This window comes from Hetaerina americana, unplaced genomic scaffold (genome assembly GCF_022747635.1).
Source record: "Hetaerina americana unplaced genomic scaffold, ioHetAmer1.1.p SCAF_9, whole genome shotgun sequence".
Lineage (NCBI taxonomy): Eukaryota > Metazoa > Arthropoda > Insecta > Odonata > Calopterygidae > Hetaerina > Hetaerina americana.
The window spans coordinates 11,294,943-11,311,587 of NW_027287538.1; the positions used below are offsets into that span (position 1 = coordinate 11,294,943).

The window sequence follows — 16,645 nt, forward strand, 5'->3', positions numbered from 1 at the left end:
TATTAATAAGGAAAGGTGGTGAAGGAGTTTCCTCAATCACACCTTTACTTTTTTTATTGCGGAAACAAATACAAAAAATAGCATACAATAAAATAGCATGTTGAGGGGGTTCCTGCTCTCGCTTAATCCCCCTTTAGTGTTCTGATATAATCAACATCAATTACACAACATGATAAAAAGAAATATCAGACAAGATGACACAGTAGCATTAAATTACAGAAGTAATGTATAACTCAAATTTAGTACAATTAGAGATAATAATTATTATAAGAAATAAATATATTATTTTATGGTAACACTTAAGTTTCCAGAGTCGATACAAGATTTTTTTTCTTTGATCGTACACTAGGCAAAATAATACATGTTACCTTAAAATAGCTATTGCATACAATTTTATTTACACAATAAACAAGCAATACAATTACTAGTTTTATCAAGCTTTATTTTACCAACTTCAAATGTCACTACAATTATCAAATTTCATTGCACCATTTTAAATAATTGGTTGTTATGCTTAAGGCAAAATAGCATAATCTCACGCATCTTGATTTTCTTATAAGTCATGCTGTGCCAAATTTCATGTCTGGGTTTTTCATACTCTAGGCACTCCTCTATTCTATGCTTAGTGGTGTCCTCTGTTAGGCAGGTACTGCATAGATTAGTCCTTGATTATCCTATTTTATTCGGGTAGTGTACACAATTTCCATAGCCTGATAGGTGTTGCGTCGCTTTATTAGTTAGCTTGAATTTTGTATTTGGCCTTTCAATGACGTCTGGGAATGTTTCCTTATTGTGAATCCCCTGATCAGAATTCAGCCAGTCTTTATTCCACTGACGAATTGTTTGTTCCCTGAGTATTTCTTTTAATTGTTTTTTGCTTAGGGCGTGATTGTGTTCGATTTCGGAGTTGAAGTATTTTGTGCCTTGGCCCGATTTGACTTCCATTATGCCAATTCTCTCCATAACCTCGTATTTTAGAGGTGGTTGTCCGTAATTAAACATAGTGCGTCCGTGCTGATTGTCGAGTAACCTTTCCTAATTGCTAAGAGGCAGGGTCTTTGTGTTTCTCTAAGTTTTCTTTCGAATCTGCTGTAGTTAACCTTATGACCCCAAATGGAGCAGCCGTAGGTAACAATGGGTAATGCTACAGCTTTGTATACCAATTGAAGGGAGTCCGTTCCAAAATTAGTTTTGCAATACCTATGGGCAGCTTGAAAATGCTTTTTGGATTTGCTGAATATGAAATTAATGTGGGCCTGAGAAGTTAATTTTTCGTCTAAAACGATACCCAAATACTAATAAGATGATGTGCGTCGGATATTGCTATTGTAGATTTTAACAGTGGGGTTCCTAGACATTTTATTTCCGAAGACCATGTATTCTCTCTTGGTTGGTGAAATTACCGATTTATTAACTATTGCCCATTGTTCTATTTGTCCAATACAACTTTTTGTCAGCTGCAACATTTTAGCTATTGAGTTAGCTTCAATAGACAAAGCCATATCATCGGCAAAAGCTATTAATCTACATCCTATGGGGAATTCTTTCCTTAAGACCTGGTTAGTAATAAGGTTCCACATTAACGGACCCAAGACAGATCCTTGTGGGCAGCCCCTGGTGAGGATTTTCTTTGTTGAAATAGTTTTCATTTTGTATACGATCTGTCTATTTGTAAAGTAATGAAAAGTCTAGCTAGGTTCGAAGGAATTTTTAGTGTTTTAAGCTCCTGAAGGGCAGAAGGCCACCAAATAGAGTCAAATGCACCTTTTATGTCAATGAAAACCACTAATGTATATTTACTTTGATTATTTAAGTTATTTAAGAGGGCCTTGATTGCGTCTGATGTACTTCGGTTTTCCTGAAGCCATATTGATTAGGATGATATAGCGTGTCCTCGCGAATTATTTGTATTCTCTCTTTATTTAATCTTTCAAATATTTTCCCTAGGTCAGGGAGGAGTGTGATAGGACGAAATCGAGCTGGAATCTGCATGATCTTTTTCTTTTGATTTTAAAATTGCATGTAGGGTCCCTGATTTCCAAGTGCCGGGGAAGTATGATAGCAGCAGACAGTCGTTGTAAATATATTCTAGAAAACTTGTTATGGTGTTAGCAAGCTTTTTGATAACAAGGCCGTGGATTTGGTCATGTCCAGGCGCTTTTTTCGGTTAATCTGACCAATTGCATGGAGAACTTCTTTCGTGAATGGATCAAGTTTTTCAGACTCGGGGATTATTTTAGATTCCTTCCTGATTTGCTCATGCTCCTTGTTGTCGAATGTGTCGTCCGGAAGCAGAGCGCCAAGGGAGAGCTTGATTTTTTCCTCCAAAAATGGGATGCTTCCGTTGTCCCTGAGGGTAGTCTCTAGGATGTTTGGTAGCTTCATTTTTTCCGAGAACAATTTATAAATGAATCCCCAGGCATTTTCTTCGAGGTTTCGGGAGCTAAACTTCTCCCATGATCTGTTTTTAGACTCTTTCACTTTAAGTTTATATTCATTTAGTTTGCCCTTCTATCTACTTCTCAGGATATTTTTGTCTTCCGTAATACCTTTCTGGCATTCGGAACGAAGTTTATTGACCTTCGCTTTCAAGTGTTCATCTTCATCTATACCTACTTAATATTCCGCAAGCCACCGCAAGGGCGTGTGGCGGGGGGTGTTAGGACACCACCCATAATTTAGAAAAGAAAGAAAAGCCGCATGCAATAACCACAAAATCATACATCCACAAAAAAAACATGGCATAAATTCATGCATGAACACTTACACCCCACGCACATGCAAACACTCAAACTACATCTTACATACACAAGCACCTGAAAGTATACCTAACAGCTTTGCAGTGTTTAACTTTGCTCCGACTTGTAAATTCAATGTTTTTAATTTTACTAAAGTGACTTCGGTTTCTTACTATTATGATTTCTGATTATTCGGGGAAAGAATGAGTATTTGTATCTATCTGTACTGGAATCTCTCTCCCTTAGTTTATCTTTGGTTCCAGCTTCACGGTCCACCAGGGGTGTTGGTTTTCCGTTTTAGTGTATTTTGGTATGCTTTCATTCATGGTTTCTTTTATTGCTGTAGTTAATCTGTCTATGCGGAGGTCAATATGCTCAGTTGTTGGGGTCCATAGTGAATCTCTATCGATGATGGTTAATTTATTTAGGAATTTTCCATTGAATTTTTCCCAATTTGTGCTTCCAAAGTTGAAACTAATTTGTGGAAGTGGTGTGTTTTTATTGTTTCTAATATTAAAGGTGATTGGTCTGTGGTCACTAGTGATCTGGTCTTCTATGACCTTCCATGTTCTGACTTTTCCTAGTAATGATGCGCTGAACAGAGTTAAGTCGATGTTAGAGGATCCGTTTAAGCTATGGAATGTCTAGGGTTCGCCGGGTTCATTTAATATAAATAAGTTGGATGATGAAATGAGGTCTTCAAGTTGGTTTCCTCTGGAGTCTGTTGCTGGGTTGAACCAACTTTCGCTCTTCGTATTCGAGTCCATGGATACAATAATTTGTTTGTGCTCATATTTTTCAACTATAGCTTGGAGTTAGGTTAGAAAAGGTAGGGTATCTTGGCTTGGTGGAAAGTAGGCACTTACTAGGATAAAGGATTCTGAGGTTGATCTTAATTCTGCTACCGCTATGTACTCATCAGTGAAGCTACTTATTTCCAAAAGATCCAAGTCTTTGTTGTACACAATTATTGCAGCAAAGGGTCTTGACACGGGGCTTAGGATTCATATTGCACCCAATTTTGGAATAGTTTTGGTGGCCACAAACTGTCTCTTAGGCATCAATGACGAGATATGCTAATCACGACTCCACAAACCATCACGTCGTTAATATAGCAAATACATACCGGAACAAAAATACATTCCCAAATTGATCAAATTCGAGTTAGGAGTGATTTGGATTGATATTCTGTTCGGGAAAAAAGAGCGATAAAGACATGCATGAGAATCTGAATGGAATTTCAAATGCAAACTGTATCATGCTCGCGAAAAATGGGTTTTTATTAAATTTCCTTCGTAGTGCCGTGGAAGATGAAGGGAACAAATAAGCCACATTAATGCACTTTCATGCCGGCAACTCTAAATGGGAAAGGAGGGAAACTTTTTTTCAGAAAATTAAATTTCATGAAGCATACTCGGGAGCAGCAGAAGAGTTTTTGTGCGAATAAATTAATGGCCACAAAGAAAATTAAGAAATTGATGAGAAGGTGATTTTTTCGCGAAATCTCGTCGAGGGCTGGCCTCAAAAGTCATCTTTATGAGTATGGAGTGTGACGTTTGCAGCGTATAAAGTGCTCTCGGGCCGTGGAAAAATATTCTGAGTGAAACAAAAGACTTCAGACGAGCAAACTTCCAAACGAGATCCACGCCCTCCTCGGGGACATCCTGGATTCGGTGGCGCGTGTGTTGATACGTCATTGTAAGCGGTCTTCGTGCCGTGAATCAATATCCCTTCGCTCTTTCCAAGCGTGAACACCATGTTCACATTTTTAGGTTCTTTCAGCAATCGCAATGTCAACTCTCTAGACTAAGTGATGGCGAATGGAGATATGTCGGCAGTTTTACGTGCAAACGATGGCAATTTATTTATTTTTTCCTTTTGGGAACATCGTAAGTATCTTCATGTCTTTATTGTTCCTCATTTTCAGTGCTCTACAATAACTATTCCCGTACCTCATTCAAGAGATCGCTATCAATTTATTCTTATAGTGTGTTCTTTCGTCTGCTTTCGCCCAACTCGGAGACTGAAAGAATCAAAGACGTGCCCCGGGCGAGTTTTCTGACTCAACCATTTTTAGACAACACCGGAAATTTTACAAGTATGTACAACTATTTACAACAAGTTTGTACAAACCGGAAGTTATATTCGCATGTACAACTTTTTGTAAATTGTTGTCTGCAACAAAAAAACTGGAATATTCATTTTAAACGAATATAAAAAATAGAATTATTTGGCAAGGGAATTGGACATTGTATTTATATTTGTTTTTAGTAACTTTTTTCCTAAAGTCCACGTGAACACTTTTGAAATGAACGCTGCTTTTCTAACAGCAAATTAATCCATTGAACCGGCAATCGGTTATGGCCTAAATTTGCAAATTTGGTCAAGAGGGGTTCTGGCATAAAAAACGGCGATTCCATCTCGCGAGGACTCATTTTACAATATAGCAGACGTTTCGTCAGCAGTCTCAGTGGATTCGCTCACGTCACAGGACGAAAGTTTCTCTGTATCTCTCACGCAGGCCTGCGTCTGTCATCAGAATCAATTTTCAATTGCATAAGGTAATCATTTATAATCTATTTATTTTTAATATCCTTTTCGTTTTCTGTTTAATTGAGGCTCTATTGTATCTGCCAATAACACTAACGAGCTGCCGGTCAAACCCTCAGTCTTCCAGTATAGTATGTAAAAAGCCTTGACAAACCCAAATTCATATTACAAACTTGTGATTACAGCTACTCCCTCTCCATGTGGAGGTGATCGATAAGAATCTTAACCCATCCGTGATCCCATCGAGATGGGAACGGGGGAAGTATTTTCGCACTGATGCTTCCGTTGCAAAGAATATGCTGACTCAATTCATTCTAAATTCAAAGGCGTGCTTTGGATTTAGAATAAATACTAAGGCTATTTTCATGAATATTGTGCCAATTTAACGGTTATTAATTCCAGTTTGTTCGTGCCATGAGAATTAAATTTCTCAAGTAATGACTGAGGTATTGAATTGAAACAGATTTTTCATCCAAGCTAAGTAATATCTTTGTGTGCAATGTTCCCTTGGGTGGTTGTTATAAACAAGTGAATTGACGAATTACTGGACTGCGCTGTTTGAATTTTTTTCCTAAACGCATACTTAAATTGTGGTTTGCATTGAGCTAAATTAGCCTCGAAGAGTCCGAGTAGGGTTCTAAATTGGAGCGAGGGGTAGACACTGAAAGTAAGAATGAACCGGCCCCGGCTTAGGGGCCACCAAAGAAATGTTCATGTGACGCGGTAATTTTTCTCACCGGCCGTATGTAGGCCGCGCTCTCTCGAGTATTATCACACCGTGGATCTCCATGAACATGCTATTTCCTGTTTACAGCCACTCTCTATGCTTAGGTATGATGAGAACAATGTTTGAATCATTCATATATTTCTAATATCATCACTGATATTCCGTACCGTATTCACTTTGGTTTTCGCCGCCAGATATTGAAACATCTTCAGAGGTCGAGCGTCGTAGTCAACGCTAGGGATTTATTTATTTTGCATTAGTCCAAAAACAGCACTTCGGCCTTTATATTAGACTTTAAACAATGATATAACGATATTACAATTGTAAACACCCAAGCCCTAGGTGGAAGAAAAACCAACTAGGCGGGAATCGAACCCGCGACCTCTGGGTTAGCAGACGAGGACGTTACTCCGCCGCCACCTGGGTGGGCGGATGTGACAACTTATGTCATTTGACTCACTGGGTGTGATTACTTATCTCACACTTATGTTATATCGTTTCCCCTGCTCAGGTTCTCTCCAACGGACAGCGTATGCAAAGTTTGCCGTCCGTCCGGTGAGAATATTCAACTGTTGGCTCTTTGAAACCTTTTACTTTTTTAATAAATGCGAGAATATGCACTTCTTGGGTTTCTCTCTTGAACGATCCTCTTTCCTCGGAGCTCTGCGTTTTGCAAACGTTCCGTGGGGGAGAAACGTTTTCCAGCAAATTGAATGGCACCACTTTCGCGCAAATAGGATGATGTAGCTCATCCGTTTGTACTATGCGTGCGAGGGGGCGAGAGGGAGTACTGAGCAGGAGAAAGTGCGGCCTTGCGACTCAAATTGAAAGAGAGCAATAGAACTAGTCGCATGCGGGGTTGGTTTGCTTGTGTATTTTACCTTCTCAAGACAAGTGCAAGGAGAAGACGATTGGCCTGGGACTCGATTGTACTTACTCTGACTTAAACGATGGATCTACCGCCTTGCTATATGGATTTCACCGCTCGTTGGTGGCCCATGAATCGAACACCAGCAGATAAGGAGTTAAACGTATCTTCCCGAGACAAAGTGGCGACACTCACCTAGCTGGAACACCTCTTTATATTATGTGTGTGTGAATCTCTAACCTATGCCACAATATTTAGATGGGTGTAAAATTGTCAACATATTTATTTTTAACATTTTTAACTTCGGTAATTTTTTTGAGTTGGAAAATATTCATAAGGTGTTCTGCAATCGTTCACAACAGAGTTACCTCTTTTACAAGTTTACAACTTAACTTTACTCAACTCGACTACAAATTAAGTTTACATTACTGGAGAGGTAGTCAGATATTTATAGTGTTTATAGATGGTTTCTCTTATCTCCCCTAGAAGCAATCTAATTCCATTTCATTTTCATTTCAGGATGTCGCCCAGAAGATGGAGTCCCGGACATGACCGTCATATCGGACATCGACGAGACGGGGATAAACAAGAATTTGCAAGTGCGCTACGATAGAGATCAGATATACGTATCCTTTTACAGCTTCCATTATTTCCGAAACTGGGTGCTACAGGCACTCGGACAAGGTGAGAGCGGGTTGTTTTTGCATGCCTACAGTAGATAGGGGCGGCGATAAATGGCTTTACGGTGTCATTCCATCGCGTGGAAGGATAAGGAGTCGTCAAGGATGGCGTGCCTAGCTGCGTACGCCTACGGTCGACTGAATCACATTGCCTGCCATTGACTGCCACTGCCACGTTTGTAAGAATAAATAGATGCATAATGTTACAAAGGTGAACACGGTAATAAGAAGAGAAGGCTTCAAAAACCGAGCGGTCATTTGATTAATCAAGACATCATTGTCCATTCGGATGATTTTAATGGCAGGAAGCCATCTTTGGTGCTTACGAATTTCATGGAACTTTTCCACCCGGAATGTCTTTATGATTCCAGGTTATCGCACCGTTATAGTGAAAGCTTTGCTATTTATTTTTCAGAATTTTCCTCGAAGATGAAGTATTAATACTTTGGTGATACAGGAAAATGATATGCTGTTCAGGAATCAAAATTTAAGAAATGGAAATGACTTGAAAACATTTAATGGTTATGTTAACTTCATCATTGTTAATCGAATCGATTCATACCTTCTTCACGATGATGGAGGAAATATATTGACCTACAGCGTTATTCCTTCAGAGATACGATATTGTATATGGCAGGGGGTGATTACACAATAGGCTGCTTTTGGCACAAAATACATCCCCCCTAGCGCGATCGGTTAACGTTATTCTGATCCCTTATTACTCGTGGGGAAAATCTTAAATCTTTAATCTATCTGTTCTGCACTTAATATCTCTAATTTTACAATCAATCAAGATCTCGCCTACCGTTGTAAGGTGGGGCTAATAACATATTGTCAACATCATCTCTACAGAGACACCCTTCCAGATTATGCTAGAGATGCAATCTGTAATTTAACCCTCGCTCCGTGAGTGATTCCCAGCCTAGCTGCTCTCATTATTTTGAAACGCTACTCAGTTCGTCATAACAGCGTTTCACAAATCTAGCTCCTCTACGCCGTGCGCGATTTAATTCGGCAATCAATCCAACTTCATGAGGATCCCATATACTTGCAGCATGCGGCCTTACTTGGGAAATATAACATTTATCTTTAATCTTTTCAAACAGACATCTACATCTACATCTACATAATACCCCGCAAGCCGCCGCAAGGGCGTGTGGCGGGGGGTGTTAGGTCACCCACCGTAAAAAGGAAAAATACCACATGCAAAAAAACAACACGGAAAATTACACCCACAGCAGCGCGCACACTCATGCAAAAATCCTTTCATCCAATACTCATGCAAACACATAAACCGCAAAACAACTTAAAAAACTGCACCCCGTGATGCAGCACGACAGCCATCCTACAACACGGAAGCCAGGACACAACAAGCAAGAAATTGAAACATCACTACCACATGAAAATGCACCACGAAACACTCTACCCCCAAAGAGTCTGTAAAAGGCGACCCAACGTTGCAGGTAGCAGGAATCTACCCCCGCGGAGAGGGACGAGGGATTGAAAGGAAAGAGACTTAAAAACAGATGAACGGAACACGAATGAGGTCATTCGGAAAGAATGGGTTATTATAGCAAAACACATAAGGTTAGTGGAAGAGCATGCATTTAAATACAACTAATTATTTTTTAGACGCTGAGGGTGGCAAGTGGAATTTTTGCTATCTATAACCCTGCAGTTGCTATCCCGTATTGTCCGTGGGAAGAAGGAGTCCTTGAGTCGGCTCAGACTGCTCTGTTCTAACCGTCACAGTCACAGTTAAAATGAAATATAGATTCCCGTTGCATATACACATGCCTTATGCTATGTCCTTATTTCTTTTACCATTAATTGGCATTCTCGTCATAACGTCACAGTATACAATTATGTTCCTTAATTTTTTTAATTGGATTTTTTTACCATGATATCAATGTATTGGCCAGCATTAAGGGATGTTTGTGCATTATGTAGGACTGTTCTTGGTGTACGGGGCTTGAGATCGTAATAGGCGCCTATGATGCACATTTTGATGGAGTATGTTGTGGACAGAGGGAGCCTCATTATTTTGTATTGCGCTCTCTTATCACTGTTATGAAGTGTTTCTGAGGGACATCAGGCGTCAATTATAAATACCTGTAAAATATCGCTCATGAAAATATGACTTCCTTTTCAAATCGTTTGATGCACCTTTCTCATTATGAATACTTTTCATTTCACTTATGCATTGTGTGTCCATTTTCTCGTTTTTTTTTCTCCGTCGACCGTCGATGGAAATCAAATACGCATCCATTGATTCAACATTGATACACAAAGGGTTCCTCCCTGCTGGCAGATAAAGAGCGTTGATTTAATCGAATCATGTGAGCACTTAAGAGGTCAGTTCACTTCAGAACATATCTTAGACATAGGTCCCAAATCCCCTATCGTTAACGGCATGCCTACAAAGCTTAAGTGATTCCCGAAAACCCATCTATTTAATTAAAGTGACCGATGAGACGACACTACTACTTTATCCTTGCTTTGAGCTCTGCAACACATTTGGGAAAGGTTCAATTGATTGTGTTTCACTGTTCCACTTTTCTTTTTTTCTTTTTTTTCACTTATTTATCGTGAAAACGAGGTTCTTCTCAAACCAATTCGCTGAGGAACGATCCCAAGTTTGGTAACGTGGTATGTTTACCCTTCACTCTCTCATTACTAATGGCTCTGACGTCAAAACCCCGATCCTTTTTGATTGGATGACTTCACCTCCCCCATCCCTTTTCCTATCCCGCCGTTGGCTAAATTCACGATTGTTCTCTTCGGATCAACTCTCGGAAGACACCGAAAAGCTTTTTCACTCACTCATTTGATTTGTCCTTCAATCCGCAAATTTTTTGAGTGCAGATCTCCATTCGCCCAATCTATCCGGTTGCCTTACGCCCTGGTACACTTCCCTTCTTATAGCCTTCTTCTTTATTTGGCAGACGTGCTTGTTTCTTGGAACGCTTTCTTCCTCAATTTTTGTAGGTCTCCAGCAAATCCATTATATCTTAAAGTGTGCCCAATCCGTTAGATTATTTTTCCCCTTCGTGTTATCTCCCTCTGCTACTCTCGTGTGTACAGGCTCGCATAGCAGTTAGTTTGATGAAGTTAAAGCGGTTTTCTTTTTCCTTCGTATTCGTTGGGTGGTTTCCCACTGTTCCTGCGTGTCTTGGTTGCGGGCGTATCTTGTCTTCTATCGGCAGGATCACCTTGTGGGTACTGCGAACAGAAGTGGCAAGTACAATATGTTTTCTTTGTTAAATGTATGAGGCCACAAAAAGTATAAGACCACTGACCTTTGAATATTTTTCTAATCGCTTCATCTTAAGATTAAGGTCAACTTCCAAGGGGTGTAACTGTCACTAATTAGAAAGTGCTCACTGATTTACGTAATTAACGTCAGAGGAGACTCCTAAGAGACTGTCAGGGATGGGAGACGGGTAAGAGATGACTGTTTATGCGGAGACCAATCTAAATCTACTTAATACCCCGCAAGCCGCTGCTATGGCGTGTGGCGGGGGGTCTAAGGGCACCACCCTTAATTAAGAAAAGAAACCGCATGCAAAACCCACAAATTTATACAGTGCACAAATAAAACATGGCTCACAACCATGCAAGAACACTTTAAACCCCACACACATGCAAACACTCAAACCACCAACTAACATTCACATGCCCCTACGAATATACCTGATGTTTTTAAATTGTTTAATTTTGTTCCGACTTGTAAATTAAATATTTTTAAAGTTTCTAAAAATGACTTCGGTTTCTTACTATTATGATTCCTGATGATGAGACCTATAATGGATCCTGCAGCCAAAGGAGGATACCAATGGAAACCTAAAAACAGCGATACATTTATCTTACTAGTATTTGCATCTCCTCTCCATTGACTCGCAGGACAAGTCTTAAGTGAAATGATTATTTAGTTAGCAAAATATTCCATATAATTCCATTAAAAATTACGCGATAGGGCTAATGACGTCATGTTAGTTTTGAAATTTTACAATTGGAGCATATTTTTGTGTGAAGCATTCACACGATAATGTGCACACGTACGCATGTATTACCCCTAACGAATTTATAATAAATAGTTTAATGATCGAAACGTTCCCCCTAGTTTCTGGGTTGGACATGCGACCTCTCGAGTACTAGGTGTTCTTGGGTGCTAAATGTCTTGGGTGCTTCATGACTTTGAGCAATCCCAACTCTAAAATCCAGGGACTGTGACTTGGGTGCGAGAACGTGCTGGGAAACCGCAGGCAGCCCAGGTAGAGGGAGTTCCCCGCAACTTGGGAGGTTGAATTTCCCACGATGCTCAGTGCCGCCGACGAAATTCAAACTACCTGGCCAAGACTCCCAAAATGTTTCCAATAGCGTTCTTTGAAGAGTTGGAGCAGAGTTTCTATGGCCAAAGCAGGCTAGAAACATAAATTTGAGAATTAATAGGAAAGTGAGGTCGAAGAGAAATAAAAATGACTGACTTCACAGATGAATTTTTCGCTTTCACGTGAATTCCTACCATTAAATCATTTAGCATGTATTGGAATTAGATAATATTATCCAGTGCCTTATGATCGATCGTGAAATTCGAACTTCATAGTTATGGTACTTGGTATGCAGTTGCTTATTTGAACGTGGTATTTTGAAACTTGTATGCTCCTTATGATGAGGAGGTTAAAATGGGGTTTGATTAGGATTTATCAATGTATTACTCGGACTTCCGCTTCATGGTCCATTGCAATATAATATCGGGAACACATCTGTTAAAGATTTGAATCTATCTTGCGTTCGGACATAGCTATTAAGCTCATTTTTCCAGGAGCCAAAACCTTCTCGCGCTAACATTCATCTACATCTACATCTACTTAATACCCCGCAAGCCGCCGCAAGGGCGTGTGGCGGGGGGTGCTAGGACACCACCCGTAATTTAGAAAAGAAAAAGAAAAAAAAACCGCATGCAATAACCACAAAATCATGTATCCACAAAAAAAACATGGTATACATTCATGCATGAACACTTACACCCCACACACATGCAAACACTCAAACTACCAACTAACATACACATGCACCTGAAAGTATACCTAACATCTCTATAGTGTTTAATTTTGTTCCGACTTGTAAATTCAACGTTTTTAATATTTCTAAAGTGACTTCGGTTTCTTACTATTATGATTTCTGATTGTTCGGGGAAAGAATGAGTATTTGTACCTATCTGTCTTGGAATCTATCTCCCTTAGTTTATCTTTGTGGTCTGATCTACCTAAGTAGTGTGGGGCCATTAGAATTCCTTCAGTGTCATAGTTAAACTCGTTTGTTCTGAACCTTTCTAAAAGTCTAAGTCTCGCTTGTTCTCTCCGCACTTCAAGTGGTTCCCAGCCTAAATCCCCTAGGAGACCTGTCACACTTGTGTTTTTATCATAACAATTTACCGGTCAATTTACAATAAAATAAAAACATGGCATTCGTGGAACATAGCGGCTGTGTGTGTTTATGTTTGCGAGAAAGAGAAAAATTAAAATACTAACCTGGGAAAGAGATTGATTTCGTCTCTCCAATACATGCCTCTATAGCTACATGATACCCGGCGAGCCGCCGCAAGGACGTGTGGCTGGGGGCAATACCGTCATACCGCCGAGACTTCTAGCTTTTTCCGCTTAAACGCAAACGGTTTCTCACCCGCACCGCGATCCTCTCTGGGAAAGAGGAACTTTTTTTCGAGGATGGTGGCTACTGCACCGCGGGCAGAAGTAATAACCGGCTTAGGGTAGGATTTAGATGGGCAGTGGGACTAAACACTACTGTAACCATATTCAATAATTACCATGACACAAAGTATCCTCAGCTCTCATGCTACGAATAATTAATGTGGATACTATTTTTTGGCAGTTCACTATTTAAGGACGGGATAGGATGGACACAAACTGCACGTGATCACACATCCCTACATCGCCCAATAATGCCGCATGCGCCCTTTTTTTATTTTTTTTTTATTTTTTTAAAGTTTTATTGGACTTGAAATAATCAATTAGAGATTAACATTACTTCTTCTTCTCTTCTCTGGCCTGTTTCCTCCTCTCAAAAACTTTCAACTGTTGAGCAGGCTTCAAGTTGTGCTTCTTCGAAAACTTCAAGTTTCTCAAGAACTTAGGATCCACCCCTCTCGTGGATTCATTCTCTGCAAATGATAAAAGTAATTTAGTGAGCATACACGCAAAGGGTATTTTTCATATTTTTTTAATTTTAGTACCCTGCAAACCACCACTAGGGTATATGCCAGGGGTGAATATGCACCACACTAATTTTGACCTGAATATGACCCTACCGTGGTCGGACAATGTTATTCTGATCCCTTGTCGTTCGCAGTAAAAATTACATCTGAAATCTATGTTCTATATTTGATCTCTCTAATGTCATTGACATGATCTCTCCTACCGTAGTACGAATGGGGTAATAATAAATTTCCAACATCACTGCTAAAGAAACGTCCTTCATGCAAGAGATTTAATCTGTAATTTAACCTTCCTCTCCGTGAGTGATTCCCAGCCTAGTTGCTCTAATATTTTGGATGCGCTACTAAGTTTATTAAAACAATGTTTTTACAAATCTAGCTCCTCTAAGCTGCACGCGATCCATTCCGGTAATTAATTCAACTTCGTGAGGATCCCATTAATACTAGAAGCTTATTCTAAATGAGGCTGAACCAGCGAAAGGTAACATTTCTCTTTGACCGCGTCCTCACGTTTACCAGGTAGTCTTCTAATAAATCCTAATTGTTTGCTAGCTTGTCCACATCACGTATTCCACGTATGTGTTTCACCCAGGAGAGATCGTGAGTGAGGGTAACGCCTAGGTATTTAATGGAATCTACACATTTCATTTCGGTGTTCGCGATTCAGTCGGCGTTCGGCAGGGAATTGCTCTTTTTACAAATATTTATGACTACGCACTTTTTTAAGTTTCATTCTAATTACCAAGTGTTGCACCAGCGTTGTATAGCAATAAGATCATCTGATAAAACTCAGGATCATGGTAAGCCACTGCATCGTCGGAAAATAAACGTCATTCATAACTAATTACTTGGCTTTAATTTCCAAGGAATATCTTTGCCCTTTATCACACTTACACTATTCTTCTGAGGTTTGCAGTTGGCCGCATTCCCACTCTGCTTTCCACGGATACAATACCGAAAGAAGCTTGACGTGAGTTACACCCCAATTGATATTATTCCCAAATCAAATCTTCATATCCAGGTACCACCCCCGTTAACTATAGATACTAAACGACAATCAGGGGCTCATTTGCGCTTAATTCTTTTTACAACCACTCGATCAAATTGTGCATCAAGGATATACAATGCAGTTATAATTAATGGAGTCGGAATTGTATCCACAATGATGTAATGAACGGAGTCTCAGTCGAGTCGGTAAATTCTTCACCGACCCCGCATCCCCCGCGCTCAACCCTGATGGTAGATTACCGAAGAAAAACAGAGTTAGTGCATCGAGCGAGAACCCAGACGCTATTCTTAAATTCTCGCCGAGTACGTGAGCCCACAATTCATCGCGGAAGCGGAATGGAGTAATCAATTTCCTCCAGTTTGGAGTTTTCTCTGCTACTAGACGGAATGCCCTCTCACTCTCTGTAATCGTCTTTCTCGGTGACCCTCCCGCTAACCTACGGCGTTGGGACACATTCCCTACCTGCGTCCTTGGGGGAGTTACGCTGTCTTGTTCTTCAAATTCTAGCTTGCACGTTATTGGATAAATTTTTACTGCATCCTAAGGTGAAATTGTTTGTTAATTGATAGTATAAGTATTTGCATACGTTCAAGTTGAAGGCATTTTTGCATGTATGTATACGCCACTGTGGGTATAGGTTTGCATGGATGTGTTGATTTTGTATGCAGTTTCGTTCTTTTTTATGGGTGATGACCTGACAACCCCTGCCACACGCCCTTGTGATGGCTTGCGGGGTTTTATGTAGATGTGGATAGATAGATGTAGATGCTGTGGGTTCCAATACTGTTTCGAGCTCGGAAGTGTTGTGCGTGGATGTATAGGGTCCTAATTGTAAAATGCCAACGTCGCGCATGATGCTTTTCATGACTTCAGTCATCAAAGAATCGAACGCTGGAGCACTTCTAGTGCAAACGAATTCTCATTTGATTTTGTATGTCCATGGATTGAGGATGAGGTGAGGTCGTTGGTTGAAATACAATGAAGACACGAATACGAGTGGCAAACGCAGTGTACATTGAGCGACAATTGATTGATTAAGACTGTGGCTGAGGGGGGAATATTACGTTATTGAGCCAGATAGAGTGGGAAGAAGAGTTGTTATATTTGACAGAGTAAAGGAATGCAGAAAGTACTAAATGGGTGTGGAAGGTTAGTTATTGCATTGTAATGTGTGACGGGTTTTACTGCCGTGAAATGGCAATCGTAGAAGTTTATCAGCGATTACTTCGTGTGTCCATCAAAAGGATACCATAATAGGTGGACTACCATTAATAATAATGATGACATTGTGTGGTTAAATTAGATTTACGTAGTGGTTTGAAATCAAATCCCGCATGGGTGACATGTTGCCTAGCGACTTGGGAAAGGAAATTTTAAGCATATTTGAATCAACGATGTTTGTAATTGAGTATCATTTCTTACGAAAATTAATTGAAAAACTGCATTATTTGTTGTTCAACTGAAAAAGTTTCATTTTTGCATTTTCCCGAATTGGCATTTTTATTTATTTATTTATTTTCCAGTCAATCAATTTTAATCGTTCCTCTCACGCTCTCGATCACGAATGTAACTCATTTTGTTGTCATCAATTGTGTTTTGCCTTCCGATATAAATTTTAATTTTAATTTTTGGACCCATTTGACCAATGGTTTCCTGGGTCCACTTTTATTTTACTTCACAGTTAGTTGGGGATTCCTTTGAATCTTAGTTCCCCTTTTTACAAACAATAATGAGACATAAGGAAACAACATACATAACAAAACAGACAAAAAGACAAAAATAATCAGACATAAGGAAAGTTTTTCTAAAATTTTAACATCTACAGGTGCTTATAT

The 16,645-nt window shown here is 39.7% G+C and overlaps 1 protein-coding gene across 1 annotated transcript in view; it reads left to right on the top strand.

The window, feature by feature from the left end:
• Positions 1–16,645, top strand: part of Myo81F (Myosin 81F) — a 383,271-nt gene that overhangs the window by 95,590 nt on the left and 271,036 nt on the right. Inside the window, exon 2 of the mRNA XM_071597894.1 lies at positions 7,403–7,509. Coding sequence (XP_071453995.1) covers positions 7,403–7,509 — 107 coding nt within the window. The remainder of the gene's footprint in view (positions 1–7,402; positions 7,510–16,645) is intronic.